The 22,437-nt window shown below is 36.2% G+C and overlaps 1 protein-coding gene across 30 annotated transcripts in view; it reads left to right on the plus strand.

The window, feature by feature from the left end:
• Positions 1-5,927: 5,927 nt before the first annotated feature.
• The window catches only part of LOC127860192 (plectin-like), a 59,648-nt gene continuing 43,138 nt past the window's right edge, over positions 5,928-22,437 (plus strand). For 3 of the 30 annotated variants that reach the window (XM_052398083.1, XM_052398084.1, XM_052398086.1), the window contains exons 1-10: positions 5,928-6,003; positions 9,029-9,233; positions 9,668-9,685; positions 11,203-11,259; positions 11,528-11,751; positions 14,773-14,857; positions 16,231-16,383; positions 17,216-17,299; positions 17,511-17,585; positions 20,793-20,876. In XM_052398083.1, the coding sequence (XP_052254043.1) occupies positions 9,057-9,233; positions 9,668-9,685; positions 11,203-11,259; positions 11,528-11,751; positions 14,773-14,857; positions 16,231-16,383; positions 17,216-17,299; positions 17,511-17,585; positions 20,793-20,876 (957 nt within the window). In that variant the 5' untranslated portion in view covers positions 5,928-6,003; positions 9,029-9,056. The other 27 variants (XM_052398085.1, XM_052398092.1, XM_052398093.1 and 24 more) reach the window with 27 other exon arrangements.

Below are 22,437 nucleotides of genomic sequence, written 5' to 3' on the forward strand. Positions count from 1 at the left end.
CCTATATTTAAGTATTTGCACATGCAGAGAAATTTGTTTCAGCCTTTTTTCAGCAGTGGAGTGATACAGGGCCATCATGGCCCTCTTGTTTAAATACTCAAAAAATGAAACCGTGTTCATGCTTGCATGAACACAGTTTATAAATGCTGTCAGAATTATAAAATATGCAATTACTATAAATACAAATGCCAGGGAAAAGTGCTTTTTGTACTAAAAAATTCGAATGAATATTACAATAATACATTTTGAATACTTTAGTATGTAATTAACAGTTTTTGTCTGAGAAAATCACTAAATTTTATATATTTATTCAAATTCACATAAATCATATTTCAAAAACACATCATTACTTCAAATCCTTTCACACAATACTGAAAAAAATGCACAGTTTCTGATTGTTATTGATTCTTTATTAATTTATACATGTACCATTTTTTAATCTTGATGCATCCTCAATTGTATAATGCACATCTTAATCTGTTTTAACAATTATAATATAAAGATTAAGGCTGACTCAGTAAAATAATAAACCATGATTTCTGCAGTACCTGCAGACAAAATAGGAATACTGCTGTGATATTATCTATCTATCTAATGGGATATTAATTTGGCTTTAATAGAAAAAAATCAAAGCATACACATGTATAATATGTGTATGTATATATTAGTTAAACTTAAATTGATTGACCATCGATAAAAGATATTATAATATATGTATGTATATATATATATCCTTGTAAAACTAAAAATTAAATATGTATGTTTCTATTACATCATTTAGGACTTTTATTTTCAGACAAAGTAGAGTGAAGCTTAAAACAGTATCCAATTGTAACAGTCAATTTTGGGAAAATCAACCTTATAATTATTTTCTCTGTTGGCCAATGTCATAATTGGTATAAAATGTATATTGAACTGGAAGTTTTCTTTATTTTAAATGATAACATTTTCTTGGTCAGCCATAATTGTCACAATCAAGTGGTCTTTTTACACTGTAGTTTTCTCACTGACTATGGGTTTGTTCTGAGAATGAGCCACACAAAGTATCGTTGGGGAGATGAGTTGTCAATTTTATGTTTATCAGTCTTTCATAATCCAGTATACCTGTAAAAAGGGAATTTGTAACTAATAATCACACAATATACACAATTAAAATTGTATGCATTTAGATTTATTTAGTACTGCACATTAATCATTTTCCAAAAATATGTAGCAACATTACATTATATAATGCTGCAATACTAAAGTAATTTACTAATTAAAGGTCGCTGATGTGTAATGGATGTGGTGTCCACCTAATGATCTGGAGGTCACTGGTTTGATCCCCAGTGTGGGAGCATTCTTAAGAAATCTCCAAGAGACACCCAAGTACTGGTTCTAGGCCCAGGAAACGAACTCAAGAGCATTTCAAATACATGTACGTAGTTAGTACTTTAAATTTAATCGAAATAAAAAAGGGTTAAAACTAACAACTGAAACCCTTATTAATACATTTTATTTTGAATCAAGCAAATGTGCAAATTCATTTAAAGGGATCTTTTCACGCTTTGGTAAATTGACAAAATTGAAAAAAGTTGTTTCAGATTCGCACATTTTCGTTTTAGTTATGATATTTGTGAGGAAACAGTAATACTGAACATTTACCATGGTCTAATATAGCCATTATATGCATCTTTTGACGATTTTAAAACCTAAAAATTATAAAGCGTTGCAACGCGAAACGATTGAATAATTTGGAGAGTTCTGTTTTTGTCGTTAAATTTTGTGAAACTACGAAGATTGCTTATATAAGGTATAAAATACGACTAGCATGTGTACTCGGCGGAATAGCTCAGTAGGCTAAAGCGTTTTTACTTCAGGACTCTGGCAGGACTCCAGGGGTCACTGGTTCGAAACCTGCTCCGGGCAATGTTCTTTTCCTTTTTTTAATTTTATTCTTGATTTTTTACTGGAGCTTTTACGATCCAATGTTTACATTTATCAATATAAAGCATTTAATGAATAAGTTAAAAAATGCCAAAATCTGTGAAAAGGCCCCTTTAAAATAATGAGTAAAATTTAAAAATTCTACTTTAAAGTAATCATGATAATTTAGATCATTTTCAGAATATTTAATGATGATAATGATACAATTATATATTCCCTAAATGATAAAAATAAAACATGTAATGTTAATTTATGAAAAAAAAACGTTTTAATTTTATCAATATCATGGTAATTACAACTAGATACAGGCAATTAGATCAGAAACGTGCATTAATTATATTAACCCATTCATGCCTAGCGTCCTGAAAAAAAGGACATTGCAAACAGCGTAGACCCAGATGAGACGCCGCATAATGCGGCGTCTCATCTGGGTCTGCGCTGTTTGCTTAAAGAAATTTCTGTAAGAAATATTCTAAATATAGAAATAAATATACCAGACACCCCTACTTTTGGAAATAAATTGATCCAATTTAGAAGGATGGGAGAGTCCACTGGGCATAAATGGGTTAATGAACAACCCAGAGATTTGTAGTGATTTATGGTCACTATTTGATTAACGTTCTATACATGACCTGTCATAAAAGGTATTTTTTAGCCAGTACTACAATCGGCAATGATAGTCTGTATTGCATACATATTCCAACGTCTATTATCGATTCGCTTCCTCAAACTGAACAAATATTTAATGTTTACATCGCGAAACGTAATGCATCCAGTTTCACTTTCGGTTTGGTTGGTTTTGTAAACACCGTAATTTCATCTTAAAAATTGGATGATAGGGTGATTAAATAATAATGGAAAAGTAAATCACTTGGATTATAGGTCAAAATGCAACACAAATGAACGTTAATAGTGCTCTTAATATCAAAGTTTCGGTAAAAAGGTTGGCGCTAGTTCAACGCGCACGTATACAGCCTCATAACAATAGACTGACAACCTTTTGGGTAGTAAAGTAGTAATACAAGGCAATATGGCGACCGTTAGCCACGAGGCCTATCTTACGGAGGAATCCGAGATAGCCGATGTATCACGATTGAATATGTACGTCACTATCGGCTCGGGGCGCTAATTTGTCTTTGCTGCATTTTATGAAATTCAGCTTTAATGTATAATTTTTATACGCCCGTATAAAATACGGGACGTATTATGTGAAACCCCTTGGCGGGCGGGCGGGCGGGCGGCGGGCGGAAGGCATCACTTTGTCCGGACTCTAATTCAAATTGTATTCATCCGATCTTCACCAAACTTGGTCAGCAGTTGCATCTAGTTGATATCTAGGCCAAGTTCGAATATGGGTCATGCCGGGTCAAAAACTAGGTCATATTGTCAATAAGTGCATTTTCAAAGGGGCCACTTTGTCCGGACTCTATTTCAAATTGTATTCATCCGATCTTCACCAAACTTGGTCAGCAGTTGCATCTAGTTGATATATAGGCCAAGTTCGAATATGGGTCATGCCGGGTCAAAAACTAGGTCATAGGGTCAATTAGTGCATTTTCAACGGCGCCACTTTGTCCGGACTCTAATTCAAATTGTATTCATCCGATCTTCACCAAACTTGGTCAGTAGTTGCATCTAGTTGATATCTAGGTCAAGTCCGAATATGGGTCATGCTGGGTCAAAAACTAGGTCAAAGGGTCAATTAGTGCATTTTACTTTGTCCGGACTCTAATTCAAAACAAAAACAAATACATCAATCATCAGTGTATCATCTCCAATGGCACACGAATCGGGCGTATATTGCTCCGTCATGCGGCGCTCTTGTTCTTGCCTATTTTGTGTTATTGTGACATATTTTATCAATACATTACAATTAAACACATAAAAAATATCGTATATACCCGCTTTAAGTCTACGGATCGTCCCGGATTTTGATCTGGTGGATCCTGGACTGCCGTGCCCATCCGTGCTTATATGGGACCGGGGCCTGTGGGGACACGGACTACATCAATATACCAATAAGCAATATAATTTTTGTATGGAAAAGCACGTTTGCATTTTATACATTTTGTAACTCAATTTTCCACTCTATCAAACATTTTACCGGAACCAACGAACTATTCCCAAACCCCCATGAAAGCTAAACAAACAATAAGATGTGTATTGGCTTGTTTCAAAACGGGACAACCTTAGGGGAAATACTGTACAAATTCCTTTTAACGGTGAAATGGGGCTTTTATATATTTATCTTAATAAAAATATTTCAATTGTGAAAGGCATACTGTAACCTTCATATATGTATAACTTAGACTTTATATAAAGTGTTATCAGGTCTTTTAAAAGAGATAATCTGCATATATTTGGACAAAACCACCATTTCCCAGTTAAGAGAGAAGGCATTCGTTAACCAGTACTTTTATCTTAAATTAAGTGTCAACAATAGACATGAAAAATTCATGACCAATTATCAATTGGAGTTCAACTGTGATTAAGTGATAATGCATGAACATTTTACAAAGAAAAGTATAAACGTTGATTCCTAAACTTTACACCAGCTTTCAAACAATATGTGATTCCAGTTCCAAACCACATACTGCATGAGTTCAGTGAGAAGATGATATCATGTATGCCAGTTGTACACACAATAATTAGTATTTGCCTTTTTTGTGGTTGTGTACACGCTCTTAGCAGTAATATTTGTAAACAAGTATACAGCCTTAATTAATAAATGTTGTCATGAATAAAAATACGGAATTTTACACAATATCGTCAATCATTTTATAGTTGTAAGCGTGGTTAAATGACATTTATAAAGTGCTTGAAATTACATTATAAATAAATAAAATATATGAGTATCGCCAGTGATTATTTGCTATTTAGTGCTATTTTATTAATAGATCCTTAAAAAAAAATACAATCCGAGGCATTATGTTATGTAGATATTTCTAATATTGTACATGTATATATGTGTCTGGAGTACTTTGATGAATTCAAAAGGAGGCTTATTTAATGATCCATAAACACTCAAAATCAACGAATTCCTCGTAAAATAATGTTAACCAATATACAAATCAGAGTTCCTTATAGGAATAGCGAAAATGTCAACGCCAGATGTGATCTGGTAACATTAATTCAACGAGATACAAGAGGTTTTATTTTTGTGTGGGACACTATACTCCATTTGAATTTCCCGCGACGATATCCGAACTTTGACTAGCGAGCGCGAGATTGGCTTCGGGACCGTCGGAAACATGACGTAATTCGCATGAATACGGTTATCACGGTTATCAGTATGCAATTTATGTGCATATCTCAAGCGAGGACGTCCAGCTCTTAGCGATTCAGCAAGAAAGGAAATTAAGAAAAGAGCGTGTGCAAATGTTTATTTGGCGAAATACATAACTGAATGAAACTGTGTCAAGAAAAGGACGGGGGGGGGGGGGGGGGTCGGATCCCATGATTTTTAAGTTGCCCGTTATATATAACAACAGCGCGCGGACCTAATGAAAAGCAAATGCAAGTGCGCTACGGCTCCAAATTATATGAATTAATGTCAACCGATTGAATCAGATTAGGAGATGCTTATAGATGCAGAACGTATTTAAACGTTTGTGCACCAATGTTTCTTGTATCAGGGCCTTCCTTTTGTAATAAACATTGATATGACATGTTTTTGTTGGAAGTTTTTATATAGCATAATAGTATTGGGCAGTGGATCTTTAAAGGATGATCTTTTTCCGGGGGAGGGCTGCATGTTGTGCGGGGCGTTTATCGAAATAAGGCTGACGAAATACTATTTCCACGGTGTCTGCATTCATGAACGCTTTTCTTCCTCAAAAGCATATTCATTTCTTAAATAATATCAGGAAAGCAAAATTATATATAGATAAAAGCCAATAAAAATGCTTCGAATAATGGCAGTTTTAATATGGGACCATGTGGGTATTAGAATTAGTGTAATCTAACCTGCTGAGGCATGGGACGACAACCCTGCTTCACAACAATAATAAACAAGTGTAAACAACATGGCGACTTACATTTAGCCAAGCAGGATAACGAGTTCAAATATTTTCAGTGGTAAACAATTGTGCCATGTTATTAGAAATCTGCTAAAACATGCATATTAATAAGTCACTATTCTGTGATAATCGTATTTAATTCGCCTAACAGGGTTATTTATGGCTTGCTAATTAGCCAATTAGCAATGGCTTTGCTTAGATGTCTATTAGAATTGCGAAATGTTAGAGCATTTAAAATATGCAAAATGTTATAACAGCTAAAAAAAATTATGCAGATGAGTTAATCTACACAATTAGCATGACTAGTCCGGGTTTCGTTATCCCCCCAAGAAAGAGGCCCTTTCACCTGAGAGACTTTCTTTAAAATGATTTTCTCCAAATTTTAATGTTTTCTTAGGGAAATGTATTCCCCTTTTTAAGTTCTGTTGATCATTTCTTCCCCAAAATAGAAGACCAGGTCCTGTCCCCAAATCAAGAAATAAAGCGGTGCTGGTTGAATTGTGGTCGCCAATATAAATATACTTTCTATATTTCTATAAGATTGTCTCTTGAGCCCTAGCATGCCTATGGCAAAATATTGGAACCAATATTTGAATGTTGTCCTTCAATACACACATTGTTGCTCTCAAGATTTGACTGCTACGATTAAGCCCCAATGATGCAAGTTTAACGTTACGTATTTCTAATCAAAGCTGCATGCCTCTCAGGGCCCTCAATCTATCAAGTCTGCCGCCAAATTTCGGCGGCAGTCCCCCGCCTGAAAAGTATTAAAAAAATCCCCCGAAACTGATTTTTTTCCCCTCGGAAAATGAAAAAACAAAAATCACTGATTTATTGTTGAAAATTGACTCCAATATATCACGTTCTGTTATATCGCGTTTTCCAATATATTGCGAATCGGCTATGGCTCCCAAAAATCTGACGAGCATAATCCCCAAATAACATTTTTTAATCTGAGAATTTGTTGAGATAAAATCAGTTTCAATCTAGTATTTTATCCTATTTTTCACCCACTTTAATTTTCTGTTTAATCCGACATTCATAATCCAGTTTTGACCAGATTGTTTGCTTTCATTGTACATCACTTTAACACCTGTGTACTGCGATAAACAATAACCCCACTTGCCAAACGTCATTAAGGGTGTTACCATTCTCTCTTGAATTTGCTTTGAACTGCCGAAACACACCACACATGAAGGTGTATACAATTATAACTGTAAATGTCACGAGTCAATACTGACCTATCTCAACAATCCTTGCGCCTACGATACAGTGTTAACAACTTGCTTTTAATTTAGAGGTAAAGATCCCTGAGTTTGTCCAGATGCACTACTATTAAAGCCATGCTTTCATTTTTCATTTTGTACATGGGTCTAATTTGTGGATGCTTTCTTTAACAATAAAATTCGGCAATTGTTTTTGGATTGCAAATTTAATTATACATTGTACCAATTTTTGAAAATACTTACATGGAATAATGTTTTGTGTTAAACCAATGAATAACATATGGATATAACACATACTTCAATAAGGTAGGTAAATAGCGTGTTTTGAGATTGCCAAACTATGCTATTAATGCATACAAAAACATGCATGAATAACCTGACAATTTTTATCCCCGGCCCTATATATATCGGTCGCCGCGATCTTTGGACCCCTTCAACCACGATATATTGGAGTTGCAGTGTGAAGACAAGTTTAAGACAAATTATGCATGCAACTGAACACAGCACTAGCTTGTTTTAGGAACAAAAAGGACAAAAAGACCCCTTCCCCCAAAGTAGTGTGAGGGTGCTGCCTTCACAGATACTTCATGTTCCATAAACATTTTAAACATAATACTTCCCTTTTTGATGCATCAACAACTTAAACCAACACATAAATGCATGTTTGGTCCGATCACAATATACTCTCAATTGAATCCTTTTATATATTCTTGACATTGATTCATTTCAGTTGGTCAGTTTGAAAATATTATTTGTGTTAATAAACTCATTCTTCCTTCGGCTGGTTGAGGCATTTACCAGTTGAGGAAAACAGGACAAAATAATGAGTTCTCAAGTAACATTAGTGTATTTACAATGATAGACACTTCTGATGTGACACTTGCATATTTCATAATGTCTTGAAAATTTATCATCAGATTCCGTACAAAATTTGGTATATGAACACATTTATAATATCTTAATATTGTCTGAAACATTTCATTTAAATTGATTCACGATTTGATAAGATATCATTGAACAAGCAATAGAACTAAAAAATAAAAAGTTACATAGTGACACAATAATAAAATATTCATTTTCAGTAAAAACTATTTAATAGTTAAGCTCAATCAAACATGTTTTAAATAAATATCCATTCTGGATGATTGTGGTTGCATAGTATCACTTATGTCTACTCATTGCTCTGATGACAAATTGACACATTAATCTCTGACTTGGAGAACCCATAACTTATGAATTATATCAGCTGAATGAAGATGGAATGTTCATCCATTCCCAATACATGGCCATTGGAGTTCCAGTAGGATACACAGAGTTGATGGTCGGATCTTAACACACATTTTCAATTGAACACATAAATGTTTTATAATATTTTGATGGTGTAATTTTTCTGGTGGAGCAAATGTTAGTTATGTGTGTCTACTGTGATGTGATATTTGTGCAATTAATGTGTTGCAAGTGTGTTACAAGATTGTGGTCACCTATATTGCTGCTATAGCGAATGTCTGCAATTGTCTTATTGCATCCACACACTTTAATATTAAAAAAAAAAAAAATTGTCCTAAAAATAGAAATATGCAAAATAAAATAAATGTGTTTGCATACATCCATTTGCCTGTGCGCCGCGTGGAAACCACACCGTCAAGTGGTCCAGCAGCTTCAGATGGTCTTGGATGAATGATTTTAATGCAACTATATAGAACCTGTTATGAAAAAAAAAAAGGAAAATTGATACACACAGTAATTATATTTTCCAGATGAATATCAAACACACCAGCGCAATGTTATACTTTTACTGTTGTATATCAAACACACCAGCGCAATGTTTTACTTTTACTGTTGTATTTTTCATTTCAGTATATCATCGGTCCCTCAAACATAAATAATGGCAGCATTCAATTATAAAGACCTCTGCTTGCAAACATCCTGGGTAGAGAAGATTACAGATTTTACAATTGACAAGGGCTGGGTTGCAGGGGCTTTCTTTTTGGGCCTGTTCATTGGTGGTCTTATCACATTCTTCATTGTACCACCTTGTATTCGAGATTGGGAGAAAAAGAAGGTAAGATTCATTGCTCACTGCCTTTACCTTAGCTGTTTTGAGGTGTAATAGTGTTTTATTTTTGCAATATCGGAGGCACAGAATAATATTACTCAAATTTCCAGCGCTGTCTTAGAACAGACAAGTTTCAAAAGGAATTTTCAAAACTGCTCTTATCAATTTTGGATTCGTGAATATTTTAACACTTATTTAGAGAAGATGTAACCAATATGAACAATTTATAGAAAACCTTGAATTGAATAATGTAAGGTTCTTAACTGTTATCATCAACCACATTGTCCCACAATCCCAATCCAAGTGAACCTTGTGAAAGATTATCAATGTTATTACATGTAATGCCTGGATACCAGTAGTTGGAGCATGAATGAAAATGGCTATGAGTAGGAAAATGTAATGTGAACAGTACTCATTTTCACATACACATTTCTTTTCAGAATGCTGACCTATTTAAGGTATCAGTATATGTACACATGCCATTAGACAGCATATCCTAGCTAATAACTATTATTCTACTAAACAATGAAATGTGAGGCTATATTAAGTTTTGCTTTATCAGCTCCTTTCATCCTTGCCGTTGAGTCGATCATTAAATTCCTAATCATTGCTGCGCTATTTTGACCATTTCTTTCTCCTTTGATGATATTTTTTTTCAGTCTGTCAAAACAAGACTCTGTATTGCATATTTATTTAAAAAAAATTTAGGTATTAAATGTTCCATAAAAAAGCAACAAGACATTCCATTGTTTATAAACATTATTGAGTTTAGTGTATAAGTACCCGGTAAGTGTTTGCTGGACACACATGATAATTAACAAAGTGCTATTTGAATGTACTGAGGAGCTTGAAATCTTGGTGGTCGTAAGTCGATAATTGAATTGCCACAAAACCATAGTTCTAGAAGCACTTCACTAATGACCCAATAATAGCCACATAATATATATGTAGATCAATATTGTTGTATAATCTCCCTTGTTGTAAGTCTTCTACCTTTGAAGTGTTTAGCTTTGTTTCCCCATTTTAGGTTTATAAGTGTGTGCATTTGTTGGTGGAAGTTGACTGCAAAAGCAATTTTCCCACAGCTTTCTCTGTCTGTAATTTTCTTATTGTCCCCTACCGGTTTCACTGGAGGGGACTTATGGTTTGCGCTCTGTCTGTCTGTCAGTCTGTCTGTCTGTCAGTCACACTCTTCTGGATCCTGCGAGAAGTTAAAAAGTATTTAATATTTTTTCATGAAACTTGAAACATGGATAGATGGCAATATGGACATTATGCACCTCATTTCATTTCGTTTCTACGTCAAAAATTCTGGTTGCTATGGCAACAAATAGACTAGAAATGCTGCTGAAAATGGTGGTTTTCTTGATCATGCGATAACTTAAAAAGTTCTTCATATTTTTTCATGAAACTTCAAACATGGATAAATGGCAATATGGACATTATGCACATCATTTGTTCCTACGTCAAAAATTCTGGTTGCTATGGCAACAAATAAAAAAAAAATCTGACAATGGTGGAATTTCTGACAATGGTGGAACCGGTAGGGGACATATATTGCTTGGCAATAGTCTTGTTTAACATGTTGGCATTTTATCATTGCAGTGTTTCACTTATCAAAATTATACAAATTGTATGCTTAAACATGCATATAGGCTTTCTGAAGCAAAATATGAGTGTGATAAAAACAATTTTTGAGAAAGGTTTGCATTTCTTAAAAGCTATTTTCATCATTAGACACAAAATATTTTTGAAAGACAGTTTGTACTTTGATAATATTTGGATAGTCTGTAACGCTTTCACCCATTTTAATTTTTATAAATATAACTAAAATGTTCTGTGTCTTGTTGTTTTTCAAATTTAAAGTTAATTTAAGTTCTTTATAGATTATGTTTAATAGCCATTTATTAACACAACATGCGAGGGGTTTATTTAAAATGCTTGATGATAATGATAAACTATGTGTGTATTTCAGAGGCAAGATGAAGAAGAACTGATTGCAAATGAAGAAGCTGCTACTAAAGCTGACCTGGTAAGTGAGACAAGCACATGATATAAGATATTGAATTCAAAAATGGTTCTTTTACATATGCGGCGTGCGTAATTCAAGACGACTCTGCGCTTATGCGCAGTCTGTTTAGGATCTGCACTGTCTGCTATAATGTCGCGCAGGCTTTTGGGATCTCATTAGCGGGCAAGGTACCTCTTGACCAGACTGGGCTGACATAAACTTGATTAAATCAATTGAATAAACCTAGATAACTTGACTTGTTTATATAATGTATCATTGAATTGCACAGAAAAAGGAAGAAGTAAAGGAAGCCAAAGCTGATGGGAAGCCATCAGATGGGAAGCCATCTAAATTGTCAGCCGCTGCTGCATTCTTCCAACGCAAGAAGAAATCTGGGAAAGATACGGGAACAACACCAGCTAAAAGTTGGGTGGAACCTGAGGGTGACTCAAAAAATGTGTCTACCAGTACTGCATCTGTGGGAATGGTGACTGTGCTTACAATGACAAACAGGTAGGTCTAACGTTACTGCATCTGTGGGCATGGTGACAGTGCTTACAATGACAAACAGGTAGGTCTAACGATACTGCATCTTTGGACATGTAGACAGTTCTTACAATGACAAACAGGTAGGTCTACTGGTACTGCATCTGTGGGCATGGTGACAGTGCTTACACTGACAAACAGGTAGGTCTAACGATACTGCATCTTTGGACATGGTGACAGTTCTTACAATGACAAACAGGTAGGTCTACTGGTACTGCATCTGTGGGCATGGTGACAGTGCTTACAATGACAAACAGGTAGGTCTACCAGTACTGCATCTGTGGGCCTGGTGACAGTGCTTACAATGACAAACAGGTAGGTCTACCAGTACTGCATCTGTGGGCATGGTGACAGTGCTTACAATGACAAACAGGTAGGTCTACTGGTACTGCATCTGTGGGCATGGTGACAGTGCTTACAATGACAAACAGGTAGGTCTACCAGTACTGCATCTGTGGGCATGGTGACAGTGCTTACAATGACAAACATGTAGGTCTACCAGTACTACATCTGTGGGCATGGTGACAGTGCTTACAATGACAAACAGGTAGGTTTACTGGTACTGCATCTGTGGGCCTGGTGACAGTGCTTCCAATGATAAACAGGTAGGTCTACCAGTTCTACATCTGTGGGCATGGTGACAGTGCTTACAATGACAAACAGGTAGGTCTACTGGTACTGCATCTAAGGGCATGGTGACAGTGCTTACAATGACAAACAGGTAGGTCTTCTGGTACTGCATCTGAGGGCATGGTGACAGTGCTTCCAATGATAAACAGGTAGGTCTACCAGTTCTACATCTGAGGGCATGGTGACAGTGCTTACAATGACAAACAGGTAGGTCTACTGGTACTGAATCTGTGGGCATGGTGACAGTGCCCACAATGGCAAACAGGTAGGTCTACTGGTACTGCATCTGTGGGCATGGTGACAGTGCTTACAATGACAAACAGGTAGGTCTACTGGTACTGAATCAGAGGGCATGGTGACAGTTCTTACAATGACAAACAGTTAGGTCTACTGGTACTGCATCTGTGGGCATGGTGACAGTGCTTACAATGACAAACAGGTAGGTCTACTGGTACTGCATCTGTGGGCATGGTGACAGTTCTTACAATGACAAACAGGTAGGTCTACTGGTACTGAATCTGTGGGAATGGTGACAGTGCTTACAATGACAAACAGGTAGGTCTACTGGTACTGCATCTGTGGGCATGGTGACTGTGCTTACAATGACAAACAGTTAGGTCTACTGGTACTGAATCTGAGGGCATGGTGACAGTTCTTACAATGACAAACAGTTAGGTCTACTGGAACTGCATCTGTGGGCATGGTGACAGTGCTTACAATGACAAACAGGTAGGTCTACTGGTACTGCATCTGTGGGCCTGGTGACAGTGCTTACAATGACAAACAGGTAGGTTTACTGGTACTGCATCTGTGGGCATGGTGACAGTGCTTCCAATGACAAACAGTTAGGTCTACTGGTACTGAATCTGAGGGCATGGTGACAGTTCTTACAATGACAAACAGTTAGGTCTACTGGTACTGCATCTGTGGGCATGGTGACAGTGCTTACAATGACAAACAGTTAGGTCTACTGGCTTGCATCTGTGGGCATGGTGACAGTTCTTACAATGACAAACAGGTAGGTCTACTGGTACTGCATCTGTGGGCATGGTGACAGTGCTTACAATGACAAACAGGTAGGTCTGCTGGTACTGCATCTGAGGGCATGGGGAGTGCTTACAATGACAAACAGGTAGGTCTACTGGTACTGCATCTGTGGGCATGGTGACAGTGCTTACAATGACAAACAGTTAGGTCTACTGGTACTGCATCTGTGGGCATGGTGACAGTGCTTACAATGACAAACAGGTAGGTCTACCAGTACTGCATCTGTGGGCCTGGTGACAGTTCTTACAATGACAAACAGGTAGGTCTACTGGTAATGAATCTAAGGGCATGGTGACAGTGCTTACAATGACAAACAGGTAGGTCTACCAGTACTGCATCTGTGGGCATGGTGACAGTGCTTACAATGACAAACAGGTAGGTCTACCGGTACTACATCTGTGGGCATGGTGACAGTGCTTACAATGACAAACAGGTAGGTTTACTGGTACTGCATCTGTGGGCATGGTGACAGTACTTCCAATGATAAACAGGTAGGTCTACCAGTACTACATCTGTTGGCATGGTGACAGTGCTTACAATGACAAACAGGTAGGTCAACTGGTACTGCATCTGTTGGCATGATGACAGTGCTTACAATGACAAACAGGTAGGTCAACTGGTACTGCATCTGAGGGCATGATGACAGTGCTTACAATGACAAACAGGTAGGTCAACTGGTACTGCATCTGAGGGCATGGTGACAGTGCTTACATTGAAAAACAGGTAGGTCTACTGGTACTGCATCTGTGGGCATGGTGACAGTGCTTACAATGACAAACAGGTAGGTCTACCAGTACTACATCTGTGGGCATGGTGACAGTGCTTACAATGACAAACAGGTAGGCATGCGGTGTTGCTTAATTTGGAAAATCACTCACATGTTTGTATATATATTTTAACTTCTTTGCCATTAAGTTGGAAACCAATATTTTTTGTGCATCTATGATGTTGAACCAATATTTAATATCTGTTCAGATTGATGTTATACGCTTAAATATAACTTCATACATTTTGCAACTGAACATTTCACCACTTTTTTACACGGTATCTGGAAAGATGATGGCTGCTGTAAATGCACACAAAATTCTGTTTCAATTTGTCCTATTTTTTAGTTGCTCTTGGAATTCTTAAGCTTCTTTAATTAAATATTATTTTTAAACTAACAAATTGATGTGGAAAATCACTACTCTTTCTTTAAATCATAAATGCAGTTAGTTATAGCGTGAATCTTCTATATGTGTGATTGCAAGTATTTCTGCATGTATCTTCTTGCATGGGTGGTACATTATGTATGTTGTTTCATGTTCAAAGTGGTCAGGCGGATACTGAAATGGTGAAGCAAGATTTGTCTGATATCCAAAAGATGGACACAGATCAGAAGAAAGTGAAGGACGATGTAAGTGGGCTTTGAAGGTTCATGTTTTAAATAAATTGAATGTATAGATTTTGTTATGTATGCTGCTGGATGGTTGAAACATAAGAACATTAATACAATGTTTTTGTTAGTTTTCCAATTTTTTATTGCATGAGTGAGTGTGTTTGGGACGAAGCATTAAGTGGGGAAAAGAGGGAGGGGTGAGTGAGGGTGTTTGGGACGAAGCATTAAGCGGGGAAAAGAGGGAGGGGTGAGTGAGGGTGTTTGGGACGAAGCATTAAGCGGGGAAAAGAGGGAGGGGTGAGTGAGGGTGTTTGGGAAGAAGCATTAAGCTGGGGAATGAGGGAGGGGTGAGTGAGGGTGCGAGACAAAATGTGCAAATTTAGCCTTGCGCAAAGTGACTATTACTGGTATTCAAATGGTTACTTTCTGTACAAAATGAATATAACACATTTCCTGAAAAAAGCTATAGTTTGTCAATTTTATTATCATCTTCACGGAAGCAAAAGCTAAATGTGTCAAAATGACAACATTTCATGCATTATCCCTGCCGTTCTTTATTGAACTTCCCAGACAGCTATTTGAAAGGTAAATCCTGTTATGATATACTTTGTAATAACAGCAATTGGTATCCAGTAGTGCAGGAAGTAAGTTTGTCTTTTAGTCTAATGATATAAGAAATGATGTGAGTTAGATCAATTGGCACACAACTACTAGAGTGAAAATATATCCCAAATTTATAATTGTCATTGACAACGTTGATCTACCAGTGTTCTTCTCTTTATAACTGTAAATGCATGAACAATATTGACAAACCTGTTTTTTTAAACCAAAAACCCATAAATATTCAGCAAAACTATCATTTATCTACATCAATGCAAAGTAATATGCTCCCCCCCTCACCCCAAACTATATGAAAATGAGTGTTTATATCATGTATGACATCATTTTTATCAAGTCCAATATGCACAAACCAGTGATGTTTAAGCTTCTACCCTAGAGTCATTTCATTATTTTACTCAAGCATAAAATGTAAAAAGGTTGTTGATCAAATATTTATTTCACTTGTGATCATAGACATAATGCATATTTTTTCAATAACCACTCGTAAAAATAAAATTTTAGCATACACCGAATAAAACAAATATCCCACATTTATTATGTTTTAATGTTTTAACGGTTGCCTTGGCGTAGTGGATATGGTGTTATAGGATATGGCATAGAGACCATTGGGTCACTGGTTCGATCTTTAGATCCCCCCAATAGACACCAAGTATTGGTTTTATCCAGAAAACTTACTCAAGAGCGTTTCAATAAGCCTTAAGCTTTGTAAGCAATTGAGCTACAATAAATAGTTTAAAAGTAATGGTTATTTAATGCCCTTGCTGCATCAGATGAAGATGAAGATGTTGAAGATGAGCTTGCGCAAGATGAAGGGCAAAGGTCAGATAGGGGACCCCTACCTTGCAGACTTCGCACAGAAGATCATTGACCAGCGTCATGGCAACGAGGAGATGATCACCTTGGAGACCAAGGAACAAGAGCAGGTGACATTCTACTGATTGGATTTAGTTAGGCCAAAATGACCCACAGTTTTGTATATCTCATGAAGTTGTCTCTAAATTTTGGGACTTTGTCCCCAAATATTCTTCAGCATTTAATATAAAGAGAAATATTACATTACTACATGGTAGTGGTGTTTGTATGAATTTTATTGCATGAGTTGTTTGTGTGACTTTGTATTTTACTAGACCATCAGGAAACCACAACAAAATTAACCCATCATACAATATGGCACATAATCGGGGAGCATCCATGAGAATATCAGATATGCCTCAGTAAACATGCAACTAGTATGAACATATGCACGTGTAACGCAACTATCAGTACCTAGTAGCCAGTTACAAAATCCAACAACAGTTTGCTATTGTATAAGGTTGTTCGTCTATAGATTTAACATAACTTGATTAGATTGTGTAAAATTGTGTGCTTAAATTTATCATTGAAACTTAATAAACTCAGAGCTTGAGTGACACATTTCAGCTCTTAAATTATTTTATCTAATGTGAAATTTTGAACCTCATTCTCGGAAAAACAATTCTTAATGAATGTGCATAAACTTTCATCCGAGATTACTGATAGCCTATGTGGACGACACTTTCTGCTTAAACTAGATTTTCTGTACAAAGAGATTTTCTTTGAACAAAAACCACAATAAATGCGGAAAGAAATGTCTCAGATAAGCCTGTGTTGACTGCATAGGCTAATCTGGACAGAGACTTTACGCACATGCATTAAGCCCCTGTTTCTCAGAATGATGTTCATTTATGTCCAGTTTGTGGATATGCCATGTCAAGGTCAGCTGGTTCATTCTCACAGGAGCTGAACCTGAAGCACAAGAAGAACCCAGCACATCTACAGCAGGAGCTTGACCTGCTCAACATACGCATGAACGCTAAGCGGGTACGGTCTTGTTTGCTTTTCTTGTTAACACTTTCTCAAGAGACTTTCTGTAAACAAAAAATAACATAAAAGCGGACAGTGTTGTCCCTGATTAGCCTGTGCAGACTGCACAGGCTAATCTGGGAGGGCACTTTACGCACATTCATTAAACCCCCATTTTAAGAGCATGACCCATATTTATTGTATGAACATTGTTAATTTACGTCAACAGAATCAGCTTGACAAGGATGAAGATGGATGGATCAGATCAGAACTAATACGCACCTCCGGGCTCTCAGAATCTGAGGTAAATAAAGATGAGTATCGCTTTGGGATCAGTGGTTCGCTGCATGTGCATAAAGTGTTGTCCCAGATTAGCCTGTGCAGTCTGCACAGGCTAATCAAGAACGATACTTTACCTTTATGGCATTTCAAGTTAAAAGCTTTCTGCTTAGCTAAAATTGAGTTTAATCTGAAACTGTCATCCTTATTAGCCTGTGCAGACTGCACAGGCTAATCTGGGATAACACTTAATGCACATGCATCAAAGCTCGCTGTGCCATAATGAGGCTCATATGGGAGCTGATTTGGGCTCTGATTAAAAGAGTCAGTATACATTGTAGTTTAAGTGCATTTCGGTAATGCACGTCTCTGTGCATTTTATGTATAATTTTTTTTTCTTAAAAAGGTTTGTTAGTGGTGATTATTGTGTTGGTGATTATTTTGATATTTTGTAATAATTGTGTAAACAAATAATTGCAAGAAAAAATCCAGCTTGGCAAAAACCAGACGGGTTTGTGGGTGGTCAGTCTAGTTTGCAGGCATTACAATATTGTTAACAATTTGTGTAATAGTTTTGTATTCCTGTCTTATTGTATAAATTTCTTGATTCATCTTCATGAAAATTGACATAAATGTACCTTGGAGGGTCCTCTAACAAATACATGGACATGGTTTTGCCTCTCTGCCCAAGATGACCCTTATAGTTAAACAAGATATGTGTTCGTCAGAAACAAAATTGCCCCCTACTGCGCCACTTTGAAATAAAATTTATATAGTACAGGAAAGAAATGATAATTACATCATTTAAAAAAAAACTTTGACAAATCAATCATGATTTGAGTTATAAATAATCAAAATAAAAAATCTGTACAGTAACTGTGAAAAGAACTTAAATTCTTGGTAAGGAAATATATAATCTGAGATTTATAATTATATAAATTACTTCCCTTGAAAATAATTATCTCTAACAAATCTCTATTTTTAGTAGCAAATAATTAAAAGCCACTACTGTGACTGTAGATCCACCACTCAAAATTTGCAGCTCCATGAGATACACATACATGCCAAATATCAAGTTGCGATGTTTAATATTGAATAATTATCTCCCTTTAAAGCTTATTACTTCCTTTGGATTTGTATTTTTGACCTTAGACCTTGAAGGATGACCTTGACCTTTTACCAGGATGTGTTTGTCAGAAACACAATGCCGCCTACTGCGCCTCTTTGATTTATTTAACAAAAATATATAATTTGGCAGGTCAGATAATTACGTCCATTTAAAGCCTATTACTTCCCTTGGATTTGTTTTTTTGACCCTGTGACCTAGTTTTTGACCCGGCATGACCCATATTCGAACTTGACCTAGATATTGTCTAGATACAACGTCTGACCAAGTTTCATAAAGATGGGATGAAAACTATTTGAATAAGAGAGCGGACACAAAAAGTGTGACAGACAGACTGACAGACAAACTTACAGACAGACAGACAGTGCGAAAACTATATACCCCCTTTTCTTCGAAAGGGGGCATAAAAATAGAAATATGTATCAAGCCATTTTCTTTAATGAAAATTGTTTCACACAAATTTTTATTAGATGAAAATGTTCTGCTACATTTCACAAAAAACTAGCTTAAGCTAAAAAGTAAAGTGTTGTCTCGCAAAAAAACAACATTAAAATATTTTCTTATACGCTTCTTTTCAAAAAATTGATCTTGACTATTAAATAAGCATAATTTAAATTGTCAGTTTCACATTTACAAGTTATTGTTCATGCAATTAAAAATTAATGAATATTGTCATTCATCTTACTTTTTTGTTATCTATAGATTATAACATGTCAAGTGAAGAAAACTTCATTAGATACATAATTCAAAAAAATGCTTATATGCCGAATCGAATCATACCTGATATATGATGTCATATATCTGGTTTGTTTTCTTCAGACCGAATATTTATATAGACTTTCAAAACTTGACTTAACTTATACAGTGCAGAATTCTGCTACTGTCCTAAATCCATCACACCATTCGCATAAGCATTTTAAAAACATCCATAATTTTTATGTTGACAGTGATATATAAAGATAATTTTGTTAGTCTTTACCGCCACTGTACATAAATACTTGGGGATGTGGGGAATCTAATATCATATTGGTCATGGCTAATTTTGACGTACTGCACTGTGGCCATAATAAAATCGAATGTCATTTGCCATGCACCTTTATTGTCATTTAAAATTTGTTATGCCCCCCTTCGAAGAAGAGGGGGTATATTGCTTTGCTCATGTCGGTCTGTCGGTCGGTCTGTCTGTCGGTCGGTCGGTCCGTCTACCAGGTGGTTGTCAGACGATAACTCAAGAACGCTTGGACCTAGGATCATGAAACTTCATAGGTACATTGATCATGACTCGCAGATGACCCCTATTGATTTTGAGGTCACTAGGTCAAAGGTCAAGGTCACGGTGACCAGAAATAGTAAAATGGTTTTTGAATGATAACTCAAGAACGCATAGGCCTAGGATCATGAAACTTCATGGGTAGATTGACCATGACTCGCAGATGACCCCTATTGATTTTGAGGTCACTAGGTCAAAGGTCAAAGTCACGGTGACCCGAAATAGTAAAATGGTTTTCGGATGATAACTCAAGAACGCATATGCCTAGGATCATGAAACTTCATAGGTAGATTGATCATGACTTGCAGATTACCCCTATTGATTTTAAGGTCACAAGGTCAAAGGTCAAGGTCACGGTGACCCGAAATAGTAAAATGATTTTCGGATGATAACTCAAGAACGCTTTTGCCTAGGATCATGACACTTCATAGGTACATTGATCGTGACCTGCAGATGACCCCTATTGATTTTCAGGTCACTAGGTCAAAGGTCAAGGTCACAGTGACAAAAATCGTATTCACACAATGGCTGCCACTACAACGGACAGCCCATATGGGGGGCATGCATGTTTTACAAACAGCCCTTGTTATTATTACATTTTAATAAGGAAAACTTTAAATTAAGCTTTATAAAGTCAACTAACGCAAATCAGGGATGTCACTTTCCGCTTTATTTAAATTTTTGGTTTAAAGGAGATTTCTTGGAAATGACAATCCAGTCTAGGGGGTAAGTGTTGTCACTATGATTAGCCTGTGCGTAATGCTAATCTTGGACAACACTTTACTCACATCCATTAAGCACCATTTTTCTTGAACTTGGCTCTGATGAATTATCAGGTGGATGAACTGCTGGAGAAATTGAAGGCAGACATGGCGGAGCTGGAGAGACGTCAGGGACTAGAGCAGCTGAGGCAGGCTCGGGTAAGATTGAATAATCGTATCTGTTGATACATGTAATGCGGCTCTGGTAAGATTAAATAATTGTATTTGTTGATACATGTTATGAGGCTGTGGTAAGATTAAATAATTGTATTTGTTGATACATGTAATGAGGCTCTGGTCAGATTGAATAATCGTATTTGTTGATACATGTAATGAGGCTCTGGTCAGATTGAATAATCGTATCTGTTGATACATGTAATGAGGCTCTGGTAAGATTAATTAATCGTATCTGTTGATACATGTAATGAGGCTCGGGTAAGATTGAATATTCCTATTTGTTGATACATGTAATGAGGCTCTGGTCAGATTGAATTATTGTATTTGTTGATACATGTAATGAGGCTTGGGTAAGATTGAATAATCGTATTTGTTGATACATGTAATGAGGCTTGGGTAAGATTGAATATTCGTATCTGTTGATACACGTAATGAGGCTTGGGTAAGATTGAATTATCGTATCTGTTGATACATGTAATGAGGCTTGGGTAAGATTGAATATTCGTATTTGTTGATACATGTAATGAGGCTCGGGTAAGATTGAATATTCGTATTTGTTGATACATGTAATGAGGCTCTGGTCAGATTGAATAATTGTATCTGTTGATACATTTAATGAGGCTCTGGTCAGATTGAATAATTGTATCTGTTGATACATGTAATGAGGCTCTGGTAAGATTGAATAATCGTATTTGTTGATACATGTAATGAGGCTTGGGTAAGATTGAATATTTGTATTTGTTGATACATGTAATGAGGCTCGGGTAAGATTGAATATTCGTATTTGTTGATACATGTAATGAGGCTCGGGTAAGATTGAATATTCGTATTTGTTGATACATGTAATTAGCCTTGGGTAAGATTGAATAATCGTATCTGTTGATACATGTAATGAGGCTCTGGTCAGATTGAATAATTGTATCTGTTGATACATTTAATGAGGCTCGGGTAAGATTGAATAATCGTATCTGTTGATACATGTAATGAGGCTCTGGTCAGATTGAATAATTGTATCTGTTGATACATGTAATGAGGCTCGGGTAAGATTGAATAATCGTATCTGTTGATACATGTAATGAGGCTTGGGTAAGATTGAATAATCGTATTTGTTGATACATGTAATGAGGCTTGGGTAAGATTGAATAATCATATCTGTTGATACATGTAATGAGGCTCTGGTAAGATTGAATAATCGTATCTGTTGATACATGTAATGAGGCTTGGGTAAGATTGAATAATCGTATTTGTTGATACATGTAATGAGGCTTGGGTAAGATTGAATAATCGTATTTGTTGATACATGTAATGAGGCTTGGGTAAGATTGAATATTCCTATTTGTTGATACATGTAATGAGGCTTGGGTCAGATTGAATAATCGTATTTGTTGATACATGTAATGAGGCTTGGGTAAGATTGAATAATCGTATTTGTTGATACATGTAATGAGGCTCTGGTAAGATTGAATAATCGTATCTGTTGATACATGTAATGAGGCTTGGGTAAGATTGAATAATCGTATCTGTTGATACATGTAATGAGGCT

Source organism: Dreissena polymorpha, chromosome 15 (assembly GCF_020536995.1).
Source record: "Dreissena polymorpha isolate Duluth1 chromosome 15, UMN_Dpol_1.0, whole genome shotgun sequence".
NCBI lineage: Eukaryota > Metazoa > Mollusca > Bivalvia > Myida > Dreissenidae > Dreissena > Dreissena polymorpha.